This window comes from Mastigoproctus giganteus, chromosome 7 (assembly GCF_048544385.1).
Source record: "Mastigoproctus giganteus isolate SK-2022 chromosome 7, ASM4854438v1, whole genome shotgun sequence".
Taxonomy (NCBI): Eukaryota; Metazoa; Arthropoda; class Arachnida; order Uropygi; family Thelyphonidae; genus Mastigoproctus; species Mastigoproctus giganteus.
The window spans coordinates 161,947,357-161,974,961 of NC_143581.1; the positions used below are offsets into that span (position 1 = coordinate 161,947,357).

A 27,605-nucleotide genomic window follows, 5' to 3' on the forward strand; every position below is an offset into this window, starting at 1 on the left:
AGAAATACTTCCCTTAGCATAATTCTACTTACTCCTTTATCCAGAGCCTTGAATAAGTTTGCTTCCTTATCATTTTGCCATCACAAACTAATTTTAATACTCATTTTACTTTCACCTTCTCAAAACCTGCCTTCATATTCTTCCTTAGTAACATAAGTTCTACGTCAAAGACTGCTTGCTTTCCTTCTTGAGCGAAAGGAATTCGTCCTTGATTCTTAGGTGCTACTATCCATTCTTTAGAGTCATGTGCTGGCTTTTTTAGGTATTCTAGCCCGAGGTGTAATCAAGGAGGAGTCTTATGTTCTTTAATGCTCAGACTAATCAGTTGGTTTTAAACTTTCATCTTTTAACCATATATTATGGAAAGCATTATTAGGAACTGTTTAATTTTTCTTGGGGTGGTCTTGACTTATGTAAATAGTTCTTTGGTTTGGAATTTGTCCTTTTTTTTTTCAACCTTTGTTTATTTCAGCTTCAAATGATAATAAGGCGTTTTCAACTATTTTGTATTTCATTTGCAACTGTTAAATATATTTTTCTCTCCCATACCATAAGCAGCTTCTCAAAATATGTTATCAATCAACAAATACTATACAACAAATTGGCCCTCTCCTCCACATCACTAAATAATAGTAATATTCTAGCATGTCATGGAAATTTAGTTAAATTTCTAGTAATGTGCTGGCATAATTAAATGTTATTCTAAAATCTGAATTTCAAATGAAACATAATATTTTAATATAACACTTCTCTTCTGATTGTGATTTACTCAAATAGTTTGCCAAATTTTTTGTACTATATTCAGTATATGTTATCAACTGAATGCATACCTATACTCAAAATTCTTACAAAATTTTTTACTACCAAAAATGAAGATTTATTTATGTATTTATGTGACATAAGTGAATTTGAAATATTGATTATTTATGACTTACTTGCACTGAAGAAGTTTATCTTCACCACTGATTTTTAATGGTAATTCTAAACTCAAAGTTTTCATATTTGGTCCATCAATGGTCAGTTTATCAGAAAAAACTTTAGGAATTAAGAGAGCAAGAGATGGCTCCTGCCTTTGAGATATTGTATGTCCACCACTTACAACCATGAATGATCTAAGGAATAAAAATAATGTATGTTTTAAAATGAAATTAATTTCTCATTTTATTAAATTAAAAACACAATTTTATTTCAGAGAAACACTCCTCGAGATTATTAAACTGGAAAAATTGGAAACAACCAAGAGTATAGGTCTCCACAAATAAAATAGTCAAACAAATAACACATAAAAAAGGTATTTATTCCAGAGTATCCAAATTAATAAAAAAAAGGGCAAAACTGCATCCTTTTCAACAATGAGGTAAGAAATTATAATGAAATAAATGATTAAGAGGTAGCTAAACCCTTATTTATATATAAACTGTGTTTTGGATAAGTATGAGGATGAGAAGTCAGATCAACATCAGATTTTCAGCAAATGTTCTTTGTCTATGATGATTTCAGAGCCCATATCTCTCTGAAAATCAGCTCTAATCCTATTCAAATTTTAAGCCTTATTTAGAATATTGTTAAAAATATTTCACAACAATAAGTGAATTCATTTCTTCCCATGTTCCCAATTCCTCCTTTAAAATACTGATAAACAAGTACTAGATCTGATATAGCCAAGTTGTCAGGAGCAAGAATACAGTAATACACACTCTTTGAGTAGACTGTGGTTCAAGCGACATGAGAGATGTCTGAATGTATCCACAATTCACAAAGGGGAATCAAAGGGTGACATGAGTAATTACTGACCTGTTAGCTTAACTGCTGTTCCACAGAAAATAATGCAGTCACTCATTAAATAAATGCAGTTATACTGCAGTCACAGCATGAATTTGTTAAGGGGCTATCTTCTCTGACCCATATGATTGAATACTATATACAATGCAGTAACCAAGGAACTGAATGCAAAAAAATAATTTTGATATTGTATACTTGGATTTCAGAAAAGTGTTTAATTCTGTTGCGCGTAAAAGACTACTGTACAAATTGGAGCAGTGTGACATTAAGGACAAGTTACTGCTATGGATAAAGGGATGGTTGAGGGGAAGAAGACAGAGTGGTTAGCAATGGGCTCTGCTCTACTTGGTCTTCTGTTATTCATGGAGTTTCCTACATTTCGGCACTGGCTCACTGTTGTTTTCTATATTTATTAATAATATTGAAGAAGGCACATCAGGCTTAATGTCAAAGTTTGCAGATGATACAGAGGTTAGCAGGGTAGTTAATAACAGTCATCAGGGTGAGCTACTGCAACAAGATCTAGTGAAATTGGGTCAATGGGCTGAAAAGTGATGACTGAAGTTTAACACTGACAAATGCAAGATATTGCATATGGGTAGTGGTAATCTCAGATTAATGTACCAACTGTGTGGTGGTGAAAAATTAAAAAAAAAAAAAAAAAAAACCTGGAGTAACTGTAAAGTCAGATATGAAGTTCTCTGAGTAATACAGATGGGCTGTATAAGGCAATGGTTAGGCCACATCTTGAGTACTGCATACAGTTCTGCAGTTCTGGAGGTCTTATTTTAGGAAGGATATAGATCTACTGGAGTGGGTGCAGAGAAGGGAAAGATTGGTAAGGGAAACAAAAGGCTGCTCTCACCAAGATAGGCTTCAGTTCTGCACACTGCAATGCCTGGAGAATAGGGACCTACATAGTGATCTGATTGAGATGTTTAAGGCTTTGAATGGATTGAGTAAGCTCAATGCTGATGGAATTCTTCCTCTTGTTCAAACTACAGGATGGGACATAAATTAAAATTGAGAAGGATGGTTACAGAATAGACATACAGAAGTTTGCCTTCAGCCAGCAGGTAATTGATTCTTAGAACAAACTTCCCCATCTGCTGCTGTTGTGCATTGTGAATATTGGTAATTTGAATAAATTCAAGGAAGAATGAGACATAGGAGGGTTTTTTTTTTTTTTGATGATGTTGTATATGCTTGTTTCTTGACATCATTTACCACTACTAATATTAATAAGGCCACGGCATAGATGCCTTGTTTCCAGAGGTTGCAATTTACAAAACCTCAGTCTTTCTTGTTAAGAGTATCCACTTATTCTCCCAACTAGTTTTGGTGCTCCCTCTGCAACCCTTCTAACAGAAGGCTTCTAAAATCAAAGTCTCTAAAACTTGTCTGCAGTATTTTAGATGTGGCCTAACCATTGCCTTATACAATGAGCTGATCACCTCTTTGTCCCTGTTGGTTGGCTGATTGACTAATTTGATTTTAGTCATGCACTGGCAGCTTAAGCCATAATGCTGCAAGTCAAAAGTTAATATGCAACCTAAAATAGGTTGCCATGTTAATATATATAAACAAAAGGTTACAAATTACAGCAGACTCTCGATTTACCGAATTGGATTAACCGGACCACTTCAAAACTCCAAATAAAAAAAAAAAAAAAAAAAAAACAACCAAAAATCCTAAAATTCAAGTAATAACTAGAATAGGTATAAACAGATGTTTTGCAAGTTGTAAATAAGCGACAAGAAGCAGCGTTATAAGTTGTCATTGGGAGATTAATATATCTATTATCTTGTCTTCACACCCGACGCTCAAAAAAAAAAAAAAAAAAAGAGACCAAATGCGTACCATCGATTGTTGTGTTCCGTTGCACTGCAAAAAGACAAATTTTGTTTCATTATTTATGTCAGAGATGTCGAAATTTTTTTTATAGTAAATAATTTTTTTTTTTTTTTGGTTTAGAAATCGCGAAAACGATGGGTAAACACAAAGGAGTTGCACCTTCAGTTAAACAAAAACTTGGAATTATTCAAAAATTTGAAAACTGTGCATTCGTTAAATCTTTAATGATGAACCATTATAATGTTGGTGACCAAACCATACGCAACATCGTAAAAAATAAAGGAATGCTATTAGATTTAATTTCGACATTGCAAAAAATAAAGGGAAGCATCGTATTGGACATGCGAGCAGTACGTGGTAAGTTTTTTGTTTTTTATCTATCGGCATATTTTTTACGTAGGTTGTTGAACATTTTTCAATACAGTTAGTCCCCGACTTATGCAACTTCGGACTTATGTAATTTTTTTTTTTTTTTTTTAGGATTGTAAAATTTAAAACAAAAATAATGAAAAAATAAAATAAGCAATCAATAATGACGATCACGGCACGCACAAATTTCACAAGTGAGATACGGAGTAACAATCAATAAAATAGGAAAGAAGAGAAGATTCTTACAATTTATTTATGGGTTTTTTTTATATGACTAAAGATTTCAGTATAGGGGACACACATTTCGCCATAATAACGTAAAAATCCAAGAATTGCAGTTATCGGTATTTTCTCAAATGCAATAAGGTGAGTTTACTACCATTTATAATTAGATGCACGAACAGAAAAGCCCAATAACACAGACAGTGCAAATTGTTTTTATTGTTTTTTGGTAGTGACCTCCAGAAATGTGCTTTAGTAAAATGTGAGCTCATGAGGGGTGATAATAGTGAGTTTTAGTCTTAACCCTGTGAAGTTCTTTACAGAAAATTCATTTTGACCATTATCATGGTGCTGACTAAGAGAATAAGTGACAGCAGTACTAGTAAATATACCAAGAAAAGGAAAGCGATCGATTTGGATAAGAAAATTAAACTAATAATCAAGTACCGTGCTGAATTCAGATTTGTCAATAATAATATAGTAGCAATATGTTATTAGTCATTCCCGAGTTATGTAAAACTCAATGAAGTAAAAAGTCCTGGAACGTATCTCTTACGTATGTTGGGGACTTCTGTATTTTTGGATTAACTGGGAAATCGATTATCCGGGATTTGTTTTTTACCATCTATCCCAGAAAATCGAGAGTCTAGTGTATCTATAAAAACAAGTAAAGAATGATGGTGTATATGGTAAATAATAAAATGCATTTAAATAATTGTATAAGTTTAGTGTATAAAAATTGGAAAATTTCAGACAAGTTGACTGTGTTATATAAATCTGACTGAGGTCATAAGGCTCAGTCATATGGTTCACAGTGCTAAAACATACATGGTATTCATTGATAAAGTTCACATATTCAATAGAAATGTGTTTTTGATAGTTAAGAAGCATATCACGATAGGGCAGGGGGGGGTCATCAGCCCCTCAGCGGAAAAGAATGTGTAAGATGACTATGTCCTATGAGGAGCCAAGCTAGAACTTCCTCTTTATGATTTCTCCTTATGTGCTGACTGACTATCACAGATGGATTACAGGTTTTATCTCATATAATTTATTTGAAGATTGCTCATGTTGTGAGTGTTGCCACTGGGAAAATACACTCTTTGATATTACTTGGCAGTAGCCTACATAAAAGTTTATTTCAGTCCCTGCTGGCAAAGTTCCTGTATATCACTGACAGAAGTCCATGGGCTATTCCAGAAGCTTGCTTAAACTGCTCAGAGAATTTCATGTTGTGTATAATTATGCCTAGATTTTTGTATTCCACCACCTTCAGTTTGGTGCCAATCAAATGCTACATGATTCTGTGATTAAAGGTAAACTGCAGCCTTTATCAATCTACTGCAGGATAGAAGTCTCCTCAATGATTAATGTTGAAGGAATGGACCATAATCTACCATGCTGGTCCAGTGCAGGTTAGCAGATCAATCATATTTAGCAGTGAGAGGTTTGAACCTCAGTCCACTCAAAGAGTGTGTGTGTGTGTGTGTGTGTGTGTGTGTGTGTGTGTGTGTGTGTGTGTGTTTTTGGTAGTTGTTGGCACATAGGCTTCTGTGGCCATAATGCACCTCCCAAGGTTTTTGCAGTACTTTGATCCAAGCCCGAGGCGGGAATCAAACCCGCAACCTTTGGGTTGCCAGGCAGGCACTTTACCCACCCGGCTAGCCCGGTCGGCATGTGTGTGTGTGCACGCTACTGCACTCCCGCTAGTGCGTATCACATACTTCTTGCTTAGACCGGGGTTCGAACCCGTCACCACCAAATACGGAGGATGCGGAAAGGTCAGGCAATGACCACCGCATATCCCGGAGCATTATGGCCTTAGTTGCTAATGCTCCTAAAAACCAAAACAACAACAACAACAACATAGAACAGAGTGATTATATGTTCGAGTTCTGCGATTGGTAATTATTGTGAATGCATTTTGTTTCTGATTGTTTTGTGTCGTCAAGGAGGGGGTTGCTCAGCTTAGGTAGAGTGTTTATCCCCCCATCCCGCTGTTTTAAAATCGGAAAACGAGTTCCTGATGTTAAAACAGCAGTAAGTGGGGGGGGGAATAAACACCCTAGACATGTCAATCTTGGAGGAAAGTGGTAGGGCTAAACAGTGAGTGGCACCTGCCAATCACTGCCTTCTTCCTGACTTTTAGTCAAAGTATGGAGTGGTACCCAAGATCTGAATTTTTACCAGGCCTAGTGATGTAAATCAAGATGTAAACGCAGGTAAATAATTACATAATGATATTTATTCAACCTTGAGAATGGCATGCACCATAAATGCACAGGTAAATAATTACATAGGTCATTTCTTAATTAGATATCGATCAGTGCGTTTCGACAGGCGTGTCTTTTACATAGAAAAAATTTGACTTACTCTGTCATACCTCTACATATTAAGTAGAAAAGAGTGCGCAGGGGTGGAGCCTGCTAGTAAATATTAAAAAGTTAAAAACAATATATTTGATACTAGTCTGTTTTTAGATTTGTTTAAAAATTTATTTCAATGTGTCACACTTTATAGCATATGAAATTTCATTACATGTTACTTCCTGCAACACATGGCCATCCTGAGAGAATATCAGGTTTCATGTTAAGATCTTTATCATGTAAAAACAATAATAAATCTGCAACAAAACAACTAAGGTAAAACTGTAGGTGCATATATTAAACTAGTGGGAGAAGTAAAACAAGAAACCTGAAACTACAGCAATACCTCGCTTAGCATGGCTTCAAACAGCACAGGTTTCACTATAACACGGTTTTCAATTAAGTTTAAGTCGAAAATTTACTGTACATATTAAAATTCATTCAATAGCCTAGACATGTACTCTACATATATGCTGCTGCTGTTGTTGTTGTTGTTATTTGGTTTTTAGGAGCATTAGCAACTAAGGCCATATTGCTCTGGGGATATGCGGTGGTCATTCCCTGACCTTTCCGCATCCTCCATATTTGGTGGTCACGGGCTTGAACCCCGGTCTCATCAAGAAGCGTGTGCTATGCACTGCTGCTCCTGCCCACCTGGCTACGGAGGCACCATATATATGCTGCATTGTCGTAGTCTAGGTGCACGTACATATATGCTGCAGTGCCAACTCTATTGTCTCACATGCACATGTGCCAAAAAGCTCCCCTCAGGCAGTCAGCGGCAACTTGCAACAGTGTTCAGCATTCTGAATTCTATCCTGACGAGACGACATGATGGCTTTTCAAACTTTTCATTTCACAATTTATTTTTTACCCCTTTAAATACAATTGAAAATATATCTGCATCTTGGCCTAGAAATCACTGCCAACAACATGCATTCTGTTTGGTAGCATGTTTTGGCCCATTTGGCAAATGATTTCACTGGTTTTGAATCGCAAGTTCAGACAATTGCTGAAAACATTGTGAAGATTGGAGAAGACTTGGGATTTGAAACTTTGGACACTGCCAATGTACGTGACTGCACTGACTTACATGCAAATGACTTAGATGATGCAACTCTCCTTGAAATTGATGAGCAAACTGCATATGAAGAAGAGGAAAACAATTCTGAAGTGGATAACAATGAAGAGGCATCAAAAGAATTTTCAACAGAAGAATTGGAGAAAGTTTTTTTGGGAGGGTTGCCACAGTCTGTGAAGTGATTATGAATCGAGATCCAGATGTTGAACATAGCATCAAGATATGGAAAATTTTACAAAATGGGATTCAATGCTACAAAGACATGTATGCCGAGAAAAAAGAAGAGACAACTTCACCAGACTTCATTATTGAAATACCTAAATAAAAAAGAAGCTTTTTTCTCATCTCATTACCTTTTCATTAATAAAATTTTTGCAATATGTTTTATTTCAAATCCTTTTAATTGGCTATCAAGTGCAAATTGTTTATAGATTTATTATAATTTGTTTATAGACTGTATCTCTGATATGCATTCAATTAAAACCCATTATAATTATACCTCAATCAGCACGGTTTCAAATAATACGGAACAGTTTCAGTACCAATTATCAGTGCTATGCCGGGTTTTGCTGTATAAACAAACACATTTTTTGCACTTGTCAATACCATGTTACTCTTCAAGCAAAAAGCCAAATATTTGCAAAGTTGGTAGTGGGTCACCTGACAGGTTTTTGCATGCAATTTCTGCACAAAAACTGGATAACTGCATCATTTCAGAAACTATTTTCAGTAACATTCTGAATATATTTAGGAAGGTAGAAAATTTTTCAATTTTAATTTTTAATCAAATTTCTTTCTGATTAATAATTAATAACAGAACATTATTTTAGAGGATCACCTGTAGGTGACTTACACTGCAGCCAGGTTAAATTTAAAAATATTAAGAATACATACACACAGTACACCCTTTACAGTGCTTTCAAAGAGATTATCCCCAAAGAGCACTGTAAGTGGGAGTGTTATAATGGAAGTTTACTATGTGGTGTGCGTGTGTGTAAAATTTGAATATAAAATAAGAATATACCGGTTGTATGGAAAGCAAAGTGTAATGATGAATAGAAAATAAGCTATTATTAACTGGTTTACTTTCTATGTAAAAAAAAAAAAAAAAAAACCCATCAACAACCACTGTGCTCCACCTCATTGGAAAGTCACTTCAACAGCCATCGTTGGACATGTAGCCTTCCAACTGGATGGACACAATGGTTGGTCTGTTTTATTTTATTTTTGTTTCACCCTGTTGGTCACGATGTTCTTCTCTATTTATAGAGATATTTCACATAATTTTGGACATGGTGTCAACAACAGGATGAAGATAATTTGAATTAACCGGCAGTTTTGTAAATTTATATTATTTGGTATTTTTATTGATTGATATTCTAAATTTGGGGATGATGAGTTTCAGTACAGCCTGTATAATGTATTTAGGAAGGATAGGGTTGATAGAAGGGGTGGTGGGGTAATGCTTCTTATTAGAAGCAGCCTGAGTGCGACGATAGCTTTCCCGGATTCAGACATTTCACATGCTAGTATAGAATCTGTAAGGTGTGAGATAGTTGGAAACAAAGGTATAATGCGAGTAGGAGTAATCTACAGACCAGGTGATTGTGAAGAACAAAAGCCTCTACATGCAAATGGAATGGGCAAGTAAGCGTAAACGTCTTATTATGGGTGATTTCAATTTGCCTCTAATTAACTGGAGTAAATGGGAAGGAAACTCGACATGGAGAACAAAATTTTTAAATCAACTAGATGACTGTTATTTGTATCAACATGTCAGAGAAAGTACTAGAGAAAAGAATATCCTAGACCTCATCATCACCCATGAATCAGATAACATAACAGGGCTGACAGTAGAGGAACCAATAGCAGGAAGTGATCATGGAGTTCTACGGTGGATGATGATGAGAGAGAGGTAGCAGTAGTAAAAGGCAAAGGAATGGGTTTTAATTTCAGAAAAGGAAATTACGATGCCTAAAAGTACTACATGGCCTCTATTAATTGGGTAGATATCGTGCAGAGAATGAATACAATTGAACTGTGGTATGCTTTTAAAACATTAATCACAGATGCCTTGAATTTACCATTAAAAAAAAAAAAATACTCCATGAGGAGGGTTCCAAGTTGGATAAACAGTGAAGTTGCCACATTACTTGAGCAGAAAAGGATGGCATGGAAAGGTTACAGAGCAATAAAAAAGTACTGAAGCCTATAACAGCTACAAGGTGATCTGTAATAGAGCCACAGAAAAGGTTCGACAGGCAAAGGCAGTTTATGAGAAATCACTAGCAAACAGAGCAAAGAGGGGGGATAAGGAATTCTTCACATATATAAATGCCAAGAAGAGCAAGACAAACCAGATAGGACCTTTACGTAAGGGAAAGGGGATAGTATTAAATACACCAGCTGCCGTTGCAGATGAACTCAACAGTTATTTTGCATCGATATTTACAAATGAAAAACCTTTTGTGGCAATGGGAAATTGTGGGAGCGAAGTTGAAAAATATCTAATTTTGCAAGATTATTTAATGAAAAAAACTTTCGAGCCTACAGGCCAGTAAGGCTCCTGGAGTTGATGGAATATACCCTATAATCTTAAGGGAGGTGGCAAGTGAGTGTATTGAATCATTGAGACTAATTATGCAAGCATCACTAGACTCTAGGGAGATTCCGTTGGATTGGAAAAGTGCCAATGTATCTCCCATACATAAGGGTGGCTCTAAGAGTGAAGAAGGAAATTATCGACCTGTCTCCATGATTTTCCGTACCACTGAAGTCAGTGGTACGGAAAATCATGGAGCCAATGATCAAGGGTGGAATTCAGGATCATTTGGATCGAATTGATCTCAAGGATACTCAGCATGGTTTTGTAAAGGGAAAATCATGTTTAACAAATCTAGTTCGCTATTGTGAAAGGGTCACTCACTAGCTCGATTTAGGGAATAATTTCGACATTGTTTATTTAGATTTCAGCAAAGCTTTTGACTCAGTCCCACATGAGCAGTTGCTTTATAAGCTGGAACAGGTTGGAATCACTGGGAAAATCCTTAGATGGATAGTAGGATGGCTTCAGGGCAGTAGGCAGAGGGTTGTGATAAATGGCAATGCCTCAGATTGGGTTGATGTAAGAAGTGGGGTTCCCCAAGGATCAGTATTAGGACCACTGTTATTTTTAATTTTCATAAATGAAGGGATAGAGGGCGTGATGTCTAAATTTGCAGATGATGTTAAAATTGGTAGAGTAGTTAATGATCACTGTCAAGCTGAGCTTCTTTAGGGAGACCTAGATAGACTTCAGGAATGGTCAGAAAAATGGCAGCTATGCTTTAATCCAACAAAGTGTAAGGTATTACACCTGGGACACAGTAATCCAAAAATAACTTATTCACTTGGTGGAATTCAACTAAACCCAGTAATGGAGGAGAGGGACTTGGGTATTACGATACGGTCAGACATGAAATTCTCTGAGCATTGTAAACAGGTTGCAAGGAAGGCCCATGGTGTCCTATCGAACTTTTGCAAGTAGAGATAGGGACGTGATAATCCCATTATATAAGGCTTTTGTTAGACCACACTTGGAATACTGTGTTCAGGTATAGAGACCGCACCTAAAGAAAGACATCGAGCTTCTTGAAAGGGTGCAAAGACGGGTAACTCGCCTGGTGAGATCAGCAAAAGGGCATCCTTATGAAGAAAGACTTCGAATATATGGGTTGCAGAGTTTGGAAACTAGACACCTTAGAGGAGATTTGATTGAGGTGTTTAAGGCTCTGAGAGGCATCAGTAAAATGAATGAGGACGAAATTTTCAAGGTTATAAATGATGCTAGAACTAGGGGACATAAATTCAAATTATGGGGGGAAATGTTTAGATTGGACTGCAGGAAGTTTTATTTTAGCAAGCAAGTTATAAATTACTGGAATAAATTGTCTACATGGGTGGTAGAGGCTGACAGTTTGGGGAAATTCAAAGGTCATCTGGATAGTACCTTCAGGCGAGGGAAGTGCATAGGATGATAGGTTTAATTTCCTTTTCTTTTATTAATTATTATTTTTTTTTTTTAATTTTTTTGTCATTGTTTTATTCGGGGATTTTTTTTTGTTTTTTTTTTGGCATAAGCCATAGGCTTTCTTGTACCATGCGGCCATTACTGATACTAATAATTTTAGGAGTGCATTCCTTTTTCCATTTTTCTTTCCTTTATTATTTATTTAGTTAAGTTTATATATATATATATATATATATATATATAAAATTTGTACTATTTGTACTGTATATATATATATGCAGTAAATTCTGTAAAAAATCTGGCATCCTCAGTAATGAGAGTAACTGGATTTTAAAATTTTTCTGATTTTATTGAGGTATACTTACTGGTCGAGCAGTTTTAGAGGAGTCTATTTCAATGAATACTAAGCACAATCAACTAAACTTATATACATCTGTAAAACATTTATAATGACTAGCTTGTCCTTTCATCTCTTTTTGCGAGAAGGATTTAAACTGCATGGATAATGCAATGGTCCTAAATTCTCATAGCAGAACAAGCTTGCCAATGTAATAAATTTTCCTAGTGTTGCGCTACTTTCAACAGATAGCTATATTACAACTTTGAAAACTCTGATTAGGTATAATGCATGATAGCATTACATTGAACAAATTCTTCGTAACTGCTTTGTCTGCATGTTGTCACTAGAGACCATCTGCTACCTGATGAAGGGCCAGTCAGTCCTAAAACAAGCTATGATACATAGTGTGGCAATTGCAAAATGAGACTAATGTTATGAGATGAGTGCTGGTACTGCCATCTAATAGAAGTAAACATGAAATAAAAGCGTGATTGTTCCTTGAGCACTGCAGTCAAGGTCAGCAGAAATTGCTGCAATTTCAGAACGTAGTGTGAACTAAACTGAACATCTCTCCTGTGTCTGTGTCAATATTAGTAGAGTAGTAGTAGTAGTGGTGGTAAATGATACAAAAAAGAAGCTTAAATAGCAGCAGCCAAAAAAAAAAAAAAAAAAAAAAAACATACTACACCTTTCCATACCCTTCAAGAATTTGTCTAGTCCTTCCTTGAATTTATTCAAACCATCCATTTCCATAACACATGGAAGCCTGTTCCAACAATCAACAACCTGCTGGCTGAAGGCAAAGTTCTACACATCTCTTCTACAACCATCCTTGCTCAACTTAAATTTATACCTTCCGTAACTGTGTAGTCTCAGCAACAGGAAGAATACCATTAATCTTCAGCTTACTCAATCCATTCAAGGCCTTAAACACCTCAATCAGATCACCCCGCAGGTGGCTAGTCTCCAGAAGCTTCAATTTGCAGAACTGAAGCCTTTCTATGTAAGAGCACCCTTTTGTTCCCTTCACTAATCTGGTTGCCTTTCTCTGCACCTGTTCCAGCAGATCTACACCTCCCTACAGTGAGGACTCCAGACCTGTATACAATACTCAAGATGTGGTCTAACTATGGCCTTATACAAAGGAATAATCACCTCCTTATCCCTGCACTACCCTGAGTGTAGGAAAATAAAAGTTGATAAGTTACTCTGGAATTACTGCTACCCGTATGTAGTACCCTTCATTTGCCAATGTTAAACTTCAACTGCCATTTCTCAGCTCACTGACCCAATTTTCTTAGATCTTGTTGCACTAGCTCACTCTGATTACAGTCACTAACCACCTTGCCAACCTTTGTATCATCTGCAAACTTTGACATTAAGTCTGATATACCTTCATCAATATCATTAATGAATATTGAAAATGACAATGGGCCCAGCACTGAACCCTGGAGAACTCCACTGATAACATTAGCCCACAAAGAGCAGTGCCCATTGATAACCATTCTCTGCCTTCTTCTACTTAACCATCCCTTCATCCATAGCAGTAATTTGTCCTTAATGCCACATTGCTCCAGTTTATACACAGTCTTTTATATACAACAGGAGGTCCAATGGAACATTTCGTAAACATTTTTTCCATGTAAGAGAATCACTAGAAGACAATGAACATCCAGGACCATCAAAAACAGTTCAAAAGCCAGAGTTGATTGAAAAGGTGCAGGAAATCAATGACTGATGTGCAATGCTTCAAATGATTTCAGAAGATCTGTGCTTTAATAAGGAAATCATTCAACAAATAATAACCTAAAATTTGAAGAAAATAAAGGTCTGTGTGCAGTTTGTTCCTCATTTGTTAACAATTAGTCAATGACAGGCATGAGTTGAACACTGCAGAGAACTCACTGAGCCGGCTGAAAGCAAACCCAGCTTCCTGAATTCGATCATTACGGTTGACGAGACTTGTTTTCAGTACATAGTTTAATAGCGTCTTTCTTTGTATTAAATTCAATTGCAATGGATTAATGCATATCGTCCTCATTTCAAACAATTAATTCATTATGTGGAGAAGAAATGAATTCTTAAAAATGATAGCTCACTTGAGGTAATAACCAATATTGTTTGACAAAAATTTGTACTATTACCAAAGTAAAAATGGAATAAATTAAGAATGGAAACAAGATCTAAAACATTTCTCACCTGTCTTGAATATTATTCACCTTAATACCAAGCTTATTGCATTCTGCTTCATTAACTTCGATTCCCTGTAAAGATTTAACTGGATAAAAAATAATCTTTTGCACTTTTCCTACCATAATATATATCCTCTGATTTTTATATTTATTCCATAACCAGAAAAAAACACTTGCAATGCTAATGGTAGTGGCAGTAAAAAGCAAGCTTTTTGAAACATTTGGAAAAGACATTTGGTGTTTCCAAAATACCTGAAAAAAAAAAAAAAAAGAGTAGTTACAATGTAGGCATAAAAAGCACTTTATACAATATATAAAATGTAAACTAATATTGTTTTCCAACATTAAATCTCATTAAAAATAGTTGATACATGGATTATATCCTGTAAACATAGTAACTGTGGTTAACAGACATAGCATTGGTCTGGCTTAGTACATTTGCAGGTTGGTTCTCCTATGTTTCGGTACATGGAGTGCCAAGAAAGTAAAAAAGTGAACTACGAAAGTACGACTTATTTTTATAATATTCTGATTAAAGGGCATTACATGGAATACTGATTACTTAAATATAAAAAAGTCTTATAATAATAGATTTTATATTTTTACTTTTTCATATTTTAAAGTGTTAGACAGCTTAACATGAATATCCTAATAAGGGGGATCATTAAGTAATCAAATTTTGTTTCTTTCATTACTTTAGTATTACTAGTGGTAAATGATGAAGAAAGCAAGCTTATACAGCATCAGGCAAAAAAAAAAAAAAAAAAAATCCCATTTCACCTATCTATCCCCTCCAACAGTTTGTCTGGTTTTTCCTTGAATTTCTTCAAACTATCCACTTCCCCAACAATGGATGGAAGATTGGGCAAAGGTAAAGAAAGCCAAAACAAGAACCATGGAAAATTTCGGTAAACTTATACTGGGCAAACTCGTTTCCTGCTACCACAGTTTCTCCCTGCATTCTCAGTAAATGGATGGTGCATGTTATCGGTAGTGGTAGTAGAAGTCAATAACGATGTATTGATTAGTTTTTTCTTATTATTAAAAGCTGATTATTGGAGTTCAAATTCAAAATGAGGAAGTTGGTTGCAGAATAGATGTGTAGAAGTTTGACTTCAGTGAGTAGGTGGTTGATTGCTGAAACAATCTTTGGCTAAGGTAAAGGAAGCCAACACGAGAACCACGAGAAACTTCAGTAAACTTATACTGGGCAAACTCGTTTCCCGGTATAAGTTTACTGAAGTTTCTCGTGTTGGCTTTCTTTACCTTAGGCAAAGACTGTTTCGGCAATCAACCACCTACTCACTGAAGTCAAACTTCTACACATCTATTCTGCAACCAACTTCCTCATTTTGAATTTATGTCCCCTCATTTGTATATACCGAGCAAGAGGAAGAATCCCATCAGCATTGAATTTGTTAATCATTCAAAGCCTTAAACATCTCAATCAGATCATCTCATAGATGCCTATTCTCCAGACTGCAATTTGCAGAACTGAAGCCTTTATTGGTAAGAACACCCCTTTCTTCCCCTCACCAGTTTCATTGCCCTTCTCTGTAACCATCCAAGCAGCTCTACATCCTTATGAAAATAAGGCCTCCAGATCTGCACACAGTACTCAAGATGTGGCCCGACCATTGCCTTATACCAGTGGTTTTCAACTGGGGTGCCGTAATAACATTTCAGGGATGCCATGTAATTTGGGTTTAAGTTACTTAAACCTATTTTTAAGTATTTATTTCATTATAAAAAGGTACATACTTATAATTATATTATTATAATAACTATTATATAACATATTTTAAAAATATTATATATATATATATATATATATATATATATTTTTAAGGAAGCAACAGTTTAAGATATTATTAATAATAATAATAATGATTTATGGACCTGGGACACTGCTATATACAGAAAGTAGCCAACAACCATAATTGCTACATAAGTTAGTAGTTGTGAAAGGCAATGTGCTAACGTTACGGTACTAGTAATGCTAAGTAAGGAGAACAAAAGGCGAACGGAACCAAAATCGCTATCATGGTGAACAAAGAAGAGTGCTAAGATAAAGGAGAAGTAATAAAAATTAATAAGAATAACTTAGTGCCATTTGTCCTGTGACCTCAGCGCCTTTTTTGAGGGCCAGCCACCGAAATCAAAGGAGGAAACAGCAATAAGTGGGTAAAGCCTCTGTTTTTGACATAAAATACACGCCGCACATGGTGTACGTGAAAAGTAGGTAAAGTTAATTAAAAAAAATTTTTTTTTTAAATTTTAATTATGTGGCACGTGTATATTTCATGGCTGACCCTTATGCAGCATGTATTTCATGTCAGAAACAGAGGCTTTACCCTCTTATAACGCACTTTACCCACTTATTTCCATTTCCTCCTTTGATTTTGGCGGCTAGCCCTTGAAAAAGGCACTGAGGTCATAGGATGAATGGCACTAAGTTATTCTTATTAATTCTCCTTTATCTTAGCACTCTTCTTTGTTCACCATGATAGCGATTTCAGTTCCGTTCACCCTTTGTTCTCCATACTTAGCGTTACTACTATCGTAATGATAGCACATTGCCTTTCACGACTACTAACACACACACACACACACACACACACAGAATCGGATCTAACAGGCAGAAAATTGAGTAGGGGTGCCACAAAATAAAATAAATTACTTAAGGCTACCATTATTAAAAAATGGTTGAAAAGCACTGCCTTATACAAAGGGATAATCACCCACTTATCCCTGCTAGAAAACTTCTTGTATATCATTGACAAAACTATCCCATTAACTATTATGGCAGAGTGCACTGCTCAGTGAACTTCAATATCTGACTGCATCATTAGCTCCAGGTCCTTTTCATTTTCCACTACCCTCAGTGTAGTACAGTATAGTACAAACAGTTGGTACATTATTCTAGGATTACTGCTACTTATACGTAGTACCTTGCATTTCTCAATGTTAAACTTCAATTGCCATTTCTCAGCTCATCTGCCAAATTTTTCTAGATCTTGTTGCTGTAGTATACTTTCATTACTGTCATTAACTTACCCTACCAACATTTATATCATCTGTACACATAGTTATAAAGCCTGATATATCCTCATCAGTATCATTAATAAATGAAGAAAACAATAGGCCCAGCACTGAACCATGTGGAACTCTAGTAATAACATTAGTCTATGAAGAGCAATGTCTTTTCCCACTCAACCATCCCTTTATCCATAGCAGCATTTTGCCCTTAATGCCACACTGCTCCAGTATCAAAAGCTTTCCTGAAATCAAAGTATATGATATCAAAATAATTATTTTGCATCCACTTCCTTTGTCACTGTATCACAGTATCCAAACAAATTGGTCAGACAAGATCTGCCCTTAATGAATCCATGCTGTGACTGAAGTATAACTGCACTCTTGTCTAGGTGGTCCTGCATCACTTCTTTAACCAGCAACTCTATTATTTTCCCTGGAAGAGAAGTTAAGTTAAGAGAAGATAAGTTACAAAGCTGGTAGAGCTTTGTAATTTTTCATGTCACTCTCTGATCCCCCTTTGTGAATTGCAATACATTCACACATCTGCACTCTACAGGGACCTCCCCTGAATCCAAAGATACTCTCATAATTATGATTAAGGATTTGCTTACCTCTTCTGCTGCCTCCCTTAATACAAGTGGATAGATCATATCCACCCCAGGTGCCTTTTTGATGTTTAACCCTGACAATTTCCCTTCCACTTTCCTCTCTGTTATTACAAAATCATTTAGCTCCCTCTTAAAGTGTGATAAACTTCTGGCATCCATTTCCCTAAATAATTTCTCCCGTGTGAATGCAGACTAGTTTATATCTACCATAGGCTTCTCTGTCGCATGATAATTTATATGCATCCCGTGCATTTTTCTTCTCTGCCATGAGTCTCATTAGTTCATCTGACATCCATTTAGGCCAAAACCTTGAACAGTAATTTCTTAGTTGGTATGGAAAGCCTAATAGCTTCTATGATTGATTCCTTGAATACTTCCCATTTAGAATTTTTTGTTAGTAACATCATTAGTTGGTTCCACTGTATAGAATTTAAAAACTGTCTGAACCGCTGTAGTCGCCTTTAAGAAAGCAAAAACTCTTCCCCTTTACCCTTGATGGTAGTTACATCTTTAAGTAAATCTAGCATCAATATGCTGCCACCCAGTAGCTCTTTGTTGCCCAGTGATGTAATATGTTTGTGTATATTACATCACTAGGTAACATCTGACAGTTTTTTGAAAATAGCAAAACAACTAACAGCATTGGTGGGAAGAGATAAAGTATTACTCTAGGCCAAAAATGTCAAACCTGCTGAAATTCAATGCCACTTGATAGATGTTTATGGTGAGAATACCTTAGAACCTAGTATAATGGATAAACTCCATATCACTGGAAAACTCTTATCCAGAAATACATAGGAAAAGTTAGAAAAAAAGGCCTTGCGTGTCGGGTTGCATATCATCCAAGTTTCTTGTGACAACTGACTAACTGGTTAAAATAAATTTATTAAAATAAATAAATGATATATACATAAGATAAAACAGAGATAAAAGCATTAAAATACAATAAGATAGGTGTTAAAATATAATATAATAAAAGCATTAAAATACATAGAAGCTTTCAAGACGAAGTGCCTCTTCAGTATATATTGTAACCATCAATATATACTGAAGTACACCATTCACCAAATATTGATGGTTACAATAGCAAAAGTCAGCTGGGCATGTTCATGTATATTTTAATGCTTTTATTATATTAAATTTTAACACTTTTATCTTATTGTATTTTAATGCTTTTATCTTATCTCTCTTTTATCTTATGTATATATCATTTATTTATTTTAATGTTCTCAGCTGCTGTCAAAGGGAATGATTATTCTTCCCAAGAATGTATATCCCCATGCTGCTAAATCCACAAAAGACAACCTTCTAACATTTTTTTCAAATATAAGATGCTACTGGTTTACATCGCAACACAAACAACTTTCACAAAAACACAGCTTTCCACTGTGCTGGGATAATTACCTGAACAATCACAACTATCATAAAAAGTATAACCATCATGTTGATATGTTACTTCTACTAGAATTAAGAAAAATTTAGAAAATATAATTTTTTGTTACTTTATGGTTCTTTCTTATATAAAAAAGTACAATTTGAGATTTTAATCATAATCCAACAATTACTAATAACTGATAACTACTGGAGGAGTGTCCAAAAGTATTAGGACACTGCTCCATGAATATCACAACTGCACCAGAAATCCCTCATGCATATTCATCAACATAAATCTCATGGGTCTACTAAGAATATGCTGCCGCCATAACAGCACATTAGAAGTGAATATGGGTGAATTCTGCATTTCTATATTGCAACACAGACTACGACAGCATACATGTTGGCCAAATCATTAAAGAAAATAAGCAGAATTTTGCAAAATTTTAAAAAAATTCCAATTTTAACATAGTTTTATAATTTTTTTTGTGAAAAGAAATAAAGAAAGATGCATAACTCTTTGTCACCAACTATATTATGACAGTGATACAAAGAATGGTTAAACTAAGTTCTCTATCACAAATCTGGCAACTAGGGTGATACCTCAATGAAATAAAAAGTCCTCAAACCCAATGAGTACTTTGGGATGAACTGGAGTATTAGATTAGGCTGTGGCCAAAATGACCTGATTCTAAACCAGCTTTGGTAGCTGCTTTGTGGGAGGAATGAAGGAAAATTCTGGCAGACACCTACTGTAAGTTGGTAAAAAGTATATATTATTATCAGTGGCAAAACTAGGACTCATATTTTACAGGGGACCTGTGAAGAAAAACAAAAGTGTGAGAGGGAGGAACAGAAAGAACCACTGTGCTGAAATTTTTATTTTTAATATTATTTTAACACAATGAGGATAACAAGATATTTGTGGGGATGTATTTCATACTTTTCAAGCAATTAAATCATTATTAGTTATCATACATCCCAAAATCAACTTGTTACTGTTCCTGTGCTTGCCTTGGTTTAGTATCAGTAACATGATACAAGGAAGTAAGACTTATACAGCACCAGAAAAAAAAAAAAAAAAAACATACCTTTCATTTATCCATTCTTTCCAATACTTTGTCCAGACTTTCCTTAACTTTATTAAAAATACCTGTCTCCATAGCACTACTTGGAAGTTCAACAACTGATTACTCTTTGGCTGAATGCAAATTTCTGTAGATCTATAATTCAGCCATTCTTTCCCAATTTAAATTTATTCCCTCCCTTGCATGTTTCATTTCAGTAGGAATAAATATGCCATCAGTGCTTAGTTTACTTAGCCCATTTAAAGCCCTATACACTTCAATGAGGTCATCTGCATCAATTGCAGTCTTTCTTGGTAAGAATAACCTTTGATGTCCCCAATTAATCTTGTCACTGCACACTTTCCAACAGATCTATGTTACCAAACCTGCATGCAGTAACTGAACTATTGCCTTATACAATAGGATAATCACCTCTTTGTCTCTGCTGATAAAGTTCCTGTATATCATTGACAAAACCTCATGAGCTGTTCTAGCAGCCTGTTTGTATTGAAGAGAGAATTTCATGTCAGACTGTAGAATTACCCCTAGAGCTTTTTCATATTCCATATCTGAATTTCATATTCCACATCTAACACTCAAATTGTATGTTATTCTTGGATTACTGCTATTCAAATGCTACCTTGCATTTATCACTGTTAAACTTCAAATTTTATCATTTTACATCCCATCTGTTTAATTTATCTATCTCCTCTTACCATGATTACCAAGTAGCATACCATGATTACTATCATTGACCAATGCATTTACCTTTGTATCACCAGCAAACTTCATAATCAAACTTGAAACATGTTTGAAATATCAATTATAACCATTCTTTCTCCCCTACCCCATAACCATCCCTTTATCCATAATATTAAGTTCCTCCAATCGCACATTGTAATTTATACAATCATATATGTGCTACAGTACCAACATCTTCACTAAAATCTAAGTAGATGATGTCAAAATTATTCTTTCATTCAAGTTATCCTTTGTAACAACCTCATTGTAGACTATTTCAACTCATATATCTAAGGTATAAAACCCTGTGCTGTGACTGCCTTATGAATCCACTCCTATCCAAAAAAATTTTTCATTACTTCTTTAAACAAGAAGTATTTAAGTAATACATTATTTATGACCCAGAAGTTAAATAGGCAGATCTATATTTATCCACTTCACCCTTTGAAACACTTTCATGAATAGGGGATCTTGGAACAAGGAAGTACATGGGCTGTGTTAGAACAGCTAAGAGTAAGAATGGATGCATGTGTACTTGCATATATACCACTGCCAGGAGCATAGTAAATAAATTTGATGAGTTTAGAGTGCTAGTCAAGTCATCAAATACAGACACTGTGGGGATATCAGAGAGTGGTATCATTTGTTTCAATATGGGGAGTACAACATATACAGGAAGGACACATAGGACAGAAAGGAGGAGGGGTTATGCTTTTATTTAATAAGCACATAAAATCTAAGGCAGTGCACCCAATAGACATGGGTAGCCAGTGCAATGTTGAGTGTTTGGTGTGACATAAACACTGAGAAAACAAAAATGAGAGTAGGAGTGTGTTATAGGCCTGATAACTGTAATGAGTACAACAAACAATTATACAGAGAAAGACAGCAGGCCAGTAAACCACAATGCCTATAACACACTTCCTACTCTCATTTTTGTTTTCCCAGAGTTTAGGTCACACCAAACTGACTCAACATTGCACTTGGCCACTCATGTCAACAGATTGCACTTCCTTATTCATGCATTAAGAATCTGCAGATAAAGGAACCACTTGGTGGCAGTAACTCTTTACTCAAAGATGTAATGATCATCAGGGGTAAATGGAAGGGTTTTTGCTTTCATAAAGGTGACTACAGAGGTCTCAGACAATTTTTAAATTCTATACAGTGGGACCAACTGATGATGTTACCAACAGTAAATATTAATGGGAAGCATTCAAGGAATTAATTTTGGAAGCTACTAGGCTTTTCATACCAAGCAATACTGTTCAAGGTTCAGGCCTAAATGGATGTTAGATGAACTACTGAGACACATGGCAGAGAAGAAAAATGCATGGGATGCATATACGATGGGTGATCATTTAATTCAAGGACTAGTCCTTGAATTAAATCTTATCTTATGTTAACTGTCATCATCTAATTCTTCTGTGGATTTCTCCTTCTCGAAACACTCTCCCGTGAATTTTACACACTTTTGCCACTGCCGTACAAATGCATTAAATGCTTCTTGCAAGCCATTTTTCGAAATACTGCGAAGTGCTTCCATTATGGCTCTGTGAGCATTGTTGAGTAGGATGCATAATGCTTTCCTTTCAGAGCTTTATTCAGACATGGAAACAGGAAGAAATCACATAGGGCTAAGTCCAGAGAATGAGGGAGTTATGGCAGAATCTCGGCACCCATGGCAGTGATCACTGCCCACACAATATTAGCTGTTTGGGGCCTGGCATTGTCTTAATGAAGAAACCACTTCACAATGGTATATTGTCGTCCTACCAACACACTCTCATTACTATATCCTTTATTCATCTCTTTAACAGTTTCTGATGCAATTAAGCCCTGCCTGACACAATAAGGAATCGCATATCACTGTTCAATCTGTATGTCCAACACGATACTTGCTTCAAAACAATAATCAGTGACATGCAACTAAAAGAACTCTCTCTCTAGCTCCACAAGTACTGGCATGCACACACAGTCTGCTCAGTAGCAATCAGGGAGAGTGCATCTAGCAGCAATTATGGAAAGCTCACGCAATAAACATAAAGTGCACTAGTCAGTAAATTAAATGATCACCCCTCATATATTAACAGGCAATATAGAAGCTATGGCGGATATAAGCTAGTCTATAATCAAGTCACAAAGGAAGTTATGCAAGCAAAGGCCGACTATGAGAAATCGCTAGCAAAAGACGCAAACAAAAACAGCAAACATTTCTTTACTTATCTAAACTCTAGAAGTGGATGAATCAGATTTATCCACTTCATATAAATGGTTCAACTGTTGATCATCCGGCTCAGGTAGCTGACAAACTTAATAAGTATTTTGAATCTACATTCACACATGAGGAATTCTGTAGAGAAGTGGAGGGAAGAAGTTTATTAAACTCTAACAGGGGGCTAAATGATTTTGTAATAACTTAGAGGAAAGTGGAGAAGAAATTGTTGAAGTTAAACCTAAGAAAGGTACTTTGAGTGGATGGGATCTATACAGTTATATTAAAGGAGACAGCAAAGGGTGTAAACAAACCCTTAGCCATAATTATGAAAGCTTCCTTGGACTCAGGGGAGGTCCCCAAATGTATCCCCAATTAACAAAGGGTAACATGAGTAATTACAGATCTGTTTACCTTCTGTTCCAGGGAAAATAATGGAATCACTAGTTAAAGAAGCATTGCAGGATCATCTTGAAAGACTGTAGTTATGGTCCAGGCACAGCGTTTTTTTGTTAATGGGTAACCTTGTCGGACCAATTTGATTGGATACTATGATGTGGTCACAAAGGAACTGGATGCAAAAAGTAATTTTGATATCAAATACTTGAATTTCTGGAAAGATTTTGATAGTGTCGTACATTGAAGCCTACTGTACAAATTGGAGCAGTATAGCATTAAGGGCAAGTTGCTATAATGGATATAAGGATGGTTGAGTGGGAGATGACAGAGTGATAATCAATGGGCACTGCTCTTTGTAGACTAATGATATCATTGCAGTCCACCAGGTTTTGGTGTTGGGTCCATAGTTGTTTTATATATTTATCAATGATTCTGATGAAGGTATATCAGGCTTAATGTCCAAGTTTGCAACTGATATAAAGGTTGACAGGGTTGTTAATGACAGTACACTACTGCAAAAGACCTAGAAAGGTTGGGCAGATGGGCTGAGATGTGGCAACTAGACTTTAATATTGACAAATGCAAAGTACTGCATATGGATAGCAGTAATCTCAGACTGATGTACCAACTAGCAGAACAACACTCAGGGTTGTGGAGAATGAAAAAGACTGGTGGTAATGTGTAGTCAGATATGAAGTTTTCTGACCAATGCAAACAGGCTGACAGAGCAGCTCATAAGATTTTGTCAATGATATACAGGAATTTGCCAAGGGAAGAAAGAGGTGATTATTCCTTAGTATAAGGCAATGGTCAAGCCACACATTGAATACTGCATATAGGTCTGGTGGCCTGATTTTAGGAAGAGCTGCTGGAATGAGTACTGCTGTAGAGCTGATGGAATGAGTACAAAGAAGGGCAACAAAATGGGTGAGGAGAACAAAGGGTTGTGCTTACCAAAAAGGCTAAAGTTCCACAAATTGGAGCATCTGGAGCCTAGGCACCTGTGATTTGATCTAATTGAGTGTGTAAGGCCTTGAATGGTATGAGCAAGCTGAATACTGATGGGATTCTTCCTCTTGTTCAGATTATGCACCTGAGGGAGCATAAATTCAAATTGAGGAAAGACAGTTGTAGAATAGATGTGCAGAAATTTCCCTTTAGTCAGTGGTTGTTGATTGCTGGAACAAACTTCCACCTGTCATTGTGGAAGTTAATAGCGAAATTATAGTAGTCTTTTAATACAGTGACAAACTGACTAAAAAAATTGAATGGCAAATGCCTAAAAAAACGGTACTCACCTTGTATAAATCTGCAATAAATTTATTGGTAAATGGTGGCTGAATTTAGTTTGGAAGAAGCATTAAAAAGAACTAAGGCAGAGAATGGGGTAAAAATATTTTTAAACAAGTTTTAAAATGAGCGCAAGGAAGTAGAAGTGCAGATCTCTAATCCTTGGTTGTCATAAAAAGGTTGAAGGATGCGAATAAAAGAATGAAATAAAAGACTGGTCTTCTCTTTTATTTCATTCTTTCATTTGCGTCCTTCAACCTTTTTATGACAACCAAGGATTAGAGATCTGCACTTCTACTTCCTTGCGCTCATTTTAAAACTTGTTTAAAAATATTTTTACCCCATTCTCTGCCTTAATTCTTTTTAATGCTTCTTCCAAACTAAATTCAGCCACCATTTACCAATAAATTTATTGCAGATTTATACAAGGTGAGTACCGTTTTTTAGGCATTTGCCATTCAATTTTTTTAGGAAGTCAATAGCTTAAATAAATTCAAGGGAGAACTGGACAGACACGTGGAGCAAATGGATGGGTAAAATGGGAAGTAGGTCTTTTTAATATGCCTCTCCTAATGCTAATGCAAATTGAGACAAGACTTCAGTAATAATTAAGACACAGCATGGGTTTATTAAAGGGAGGACTTGTCTGACCAACTTGATTGGATACTATGATGTGGTCACAAAGGAACTGGACGCAAAAAATAATTTTGAAATCATATATTTGGATTTCAGGAAAGCTTTTGATACTTTTGATACATGGAAGACTGCTGTACAAATTGGAGCAGTATGGCATTAAGGGTAAGCTGCTACAATGGATAAAGGGATGGTTGAGTATAAAATGACGTGGAGCGATAATCAATGGACACTGCTCTTTGAAGAAGAATGTTATTAGTGAAGTTCCCCAGGGTTCAGTGCTGGGCCTATTGTTGTTTGGTGTATTAATCAATTATTATTATTATTAGCTATATGGTGCAAGGAAGCCTGAGGCTTATGCTGCACCAGCCAAAAAAAAATTTCTGGATGTGTGAGAGAGAGAGAGAGAGAGAAAATAGAAGGGAATCACCAAGAAAGAGAAGAATGATGATATCCAGCTCAGGACCCTGGATGTGCCAAGCACATACTCACCAGATGCGAGTCCCTGGGGTTAATGATATTGATGACGGTATATCAGGCTTAATGTCCAAGTTTGCAGATGATACAAAGGTTGGGAGGGTTGTTAACGACAGTAAAGACAGTATGCTACTCCAACTGGATCTAGATAAGTTGGGCAAATGGGCTGGAGAAGTGACAACTGAAGTTTAACATTGACAAATGCAAAGTACTGCATATGGGTAGCAATAACCAAAGAGAAATGTACCAACTGTGTGGTACTACACTCAGGGAAGTGGAAAATGAAAAAGACCTGGGCGTAATTTTGCAGTCAGATATGAAATTCGCTGAGCAGTGCAGATGGTCTGCCAAGGCAGGTCATGGAGTCTTGTCAATGATATATAGGAATTTTTCTAGCAGGGAGGTGATTATTCCGTTGTACAAGGCAATGGTCAGGACTCACCTTGTGTACTGCATATGGGTCTGGAGGCCTCATTTTAGGAAGTATGTAGAGCTGTTAGAATGAGTACAAAGAAGGGCAAAAAGATTGGTGAGGGGAACAAAGGGGTGCCCTTACCAAGAAAAGCTTAAGTTCTGCAAATTGCAGCAACTGGAGAGTAGGTACATGCAAGTGATCCGATTGAGGTGAATAAGGCCTTGAATGAGTTGAGCAAGCTGAATGATGGGATTCTTCTTCTTGCTTAAATTAAGAACCTGAGGGGCATAGATTCAAATTGAGGAAAGACAGTTGTTGAATAGATGTGTGGAAATTTGCCTTTAGCCAGCAGGTAGTTGATAAGTGGAACAGACTTCCATCTCTCATTGTGGAAGTTGATAGCCTAAATAAATTTAAGGCTGAGCTGGAGAGGTATTTGGAATGAATGGAGGGGTGAAATGGGAGTTTTTTTTTTTTTTTTTGGGCTGATGCTGCACAAGCTTGCTTTCTTGCATCATATGCCTCTACTAATGCTAATGTCTTATAACGGGGAGCTTTTAAACTTTCTAGATATTGACTGGAAATTGTGGGATGGTCACTAATACATTAGCAAGACTTTTGTGGATTTACTGAATGACTATTTTCTACAGCAGCATGTTAGAGAGGCAACAAAAGAGAGTAATACTCTTGATCTAATTATCAGCCATGATTATTCATGCATTACAAATCTGTGAATAAAAGAATCACTAGGTGGCAGTGATTACAGTGTACTGATGTGGGATTTACTTAACGATGTAACTACCAGCAAGGGTAAAGGTTAGGGTTTTTGCTTTTGTAAAGGTGACTGTGGTCTCTGACAGTTTTTAAATTCTATACAGTGTAACCATCTAATGATGTTACCATCAACAAATTCTAAATGCACATGAAAGAACAGTGTGGCATTAAGAGGAAGTTACTGCTATGAATAAAGAGCCATTAAGTGGAAGGACAGAGTGGTTATCAATAATTGACACTGCTCTTTGCGGACTTATGTTTTTAGTGGGGTTCCATAGTGTTTATTGCTGGCTGTTGGCTCACTGTTGTTTCTGTATTTATTAATGATATTGATAAAGGTGTATCAGGCTTAATGTCT

At 36.0% G+C, this 27,605-nt stretch overlaps 1 protein-coding gene across 1 annotated transcript in view; it reads right to left on the minus strand.

Annotated features, from left to right (window-relative positions):
- Positions 1 to 27,605, minus strand: part of LOC150083296 (mitochondrial amidoxime reducing component 2-like) — a 143,369-nt gene that overhangs the window by 97,345 nt on the left and 18,419 nt on the right. The window contains exons 2-3 of the mRNA XM_090377958.1: positions 14,223 to 14,467; positions 936 to 1,112 (exon numbers count right to left, since the gene is read on the minus strand). Of these exons, the coding sequence (XP_090234084.1) occupies positions 936 to 1,112; positions 14,223 to 14,449 (404 nt within the window). The 5' untranslated portion in view covers positions 14,450 to 14,467. The remainder of the gene's footprint in view (positions 1 to 935; positions 1,113 to 14,222; positions 14,468 to 27,605) is intronic.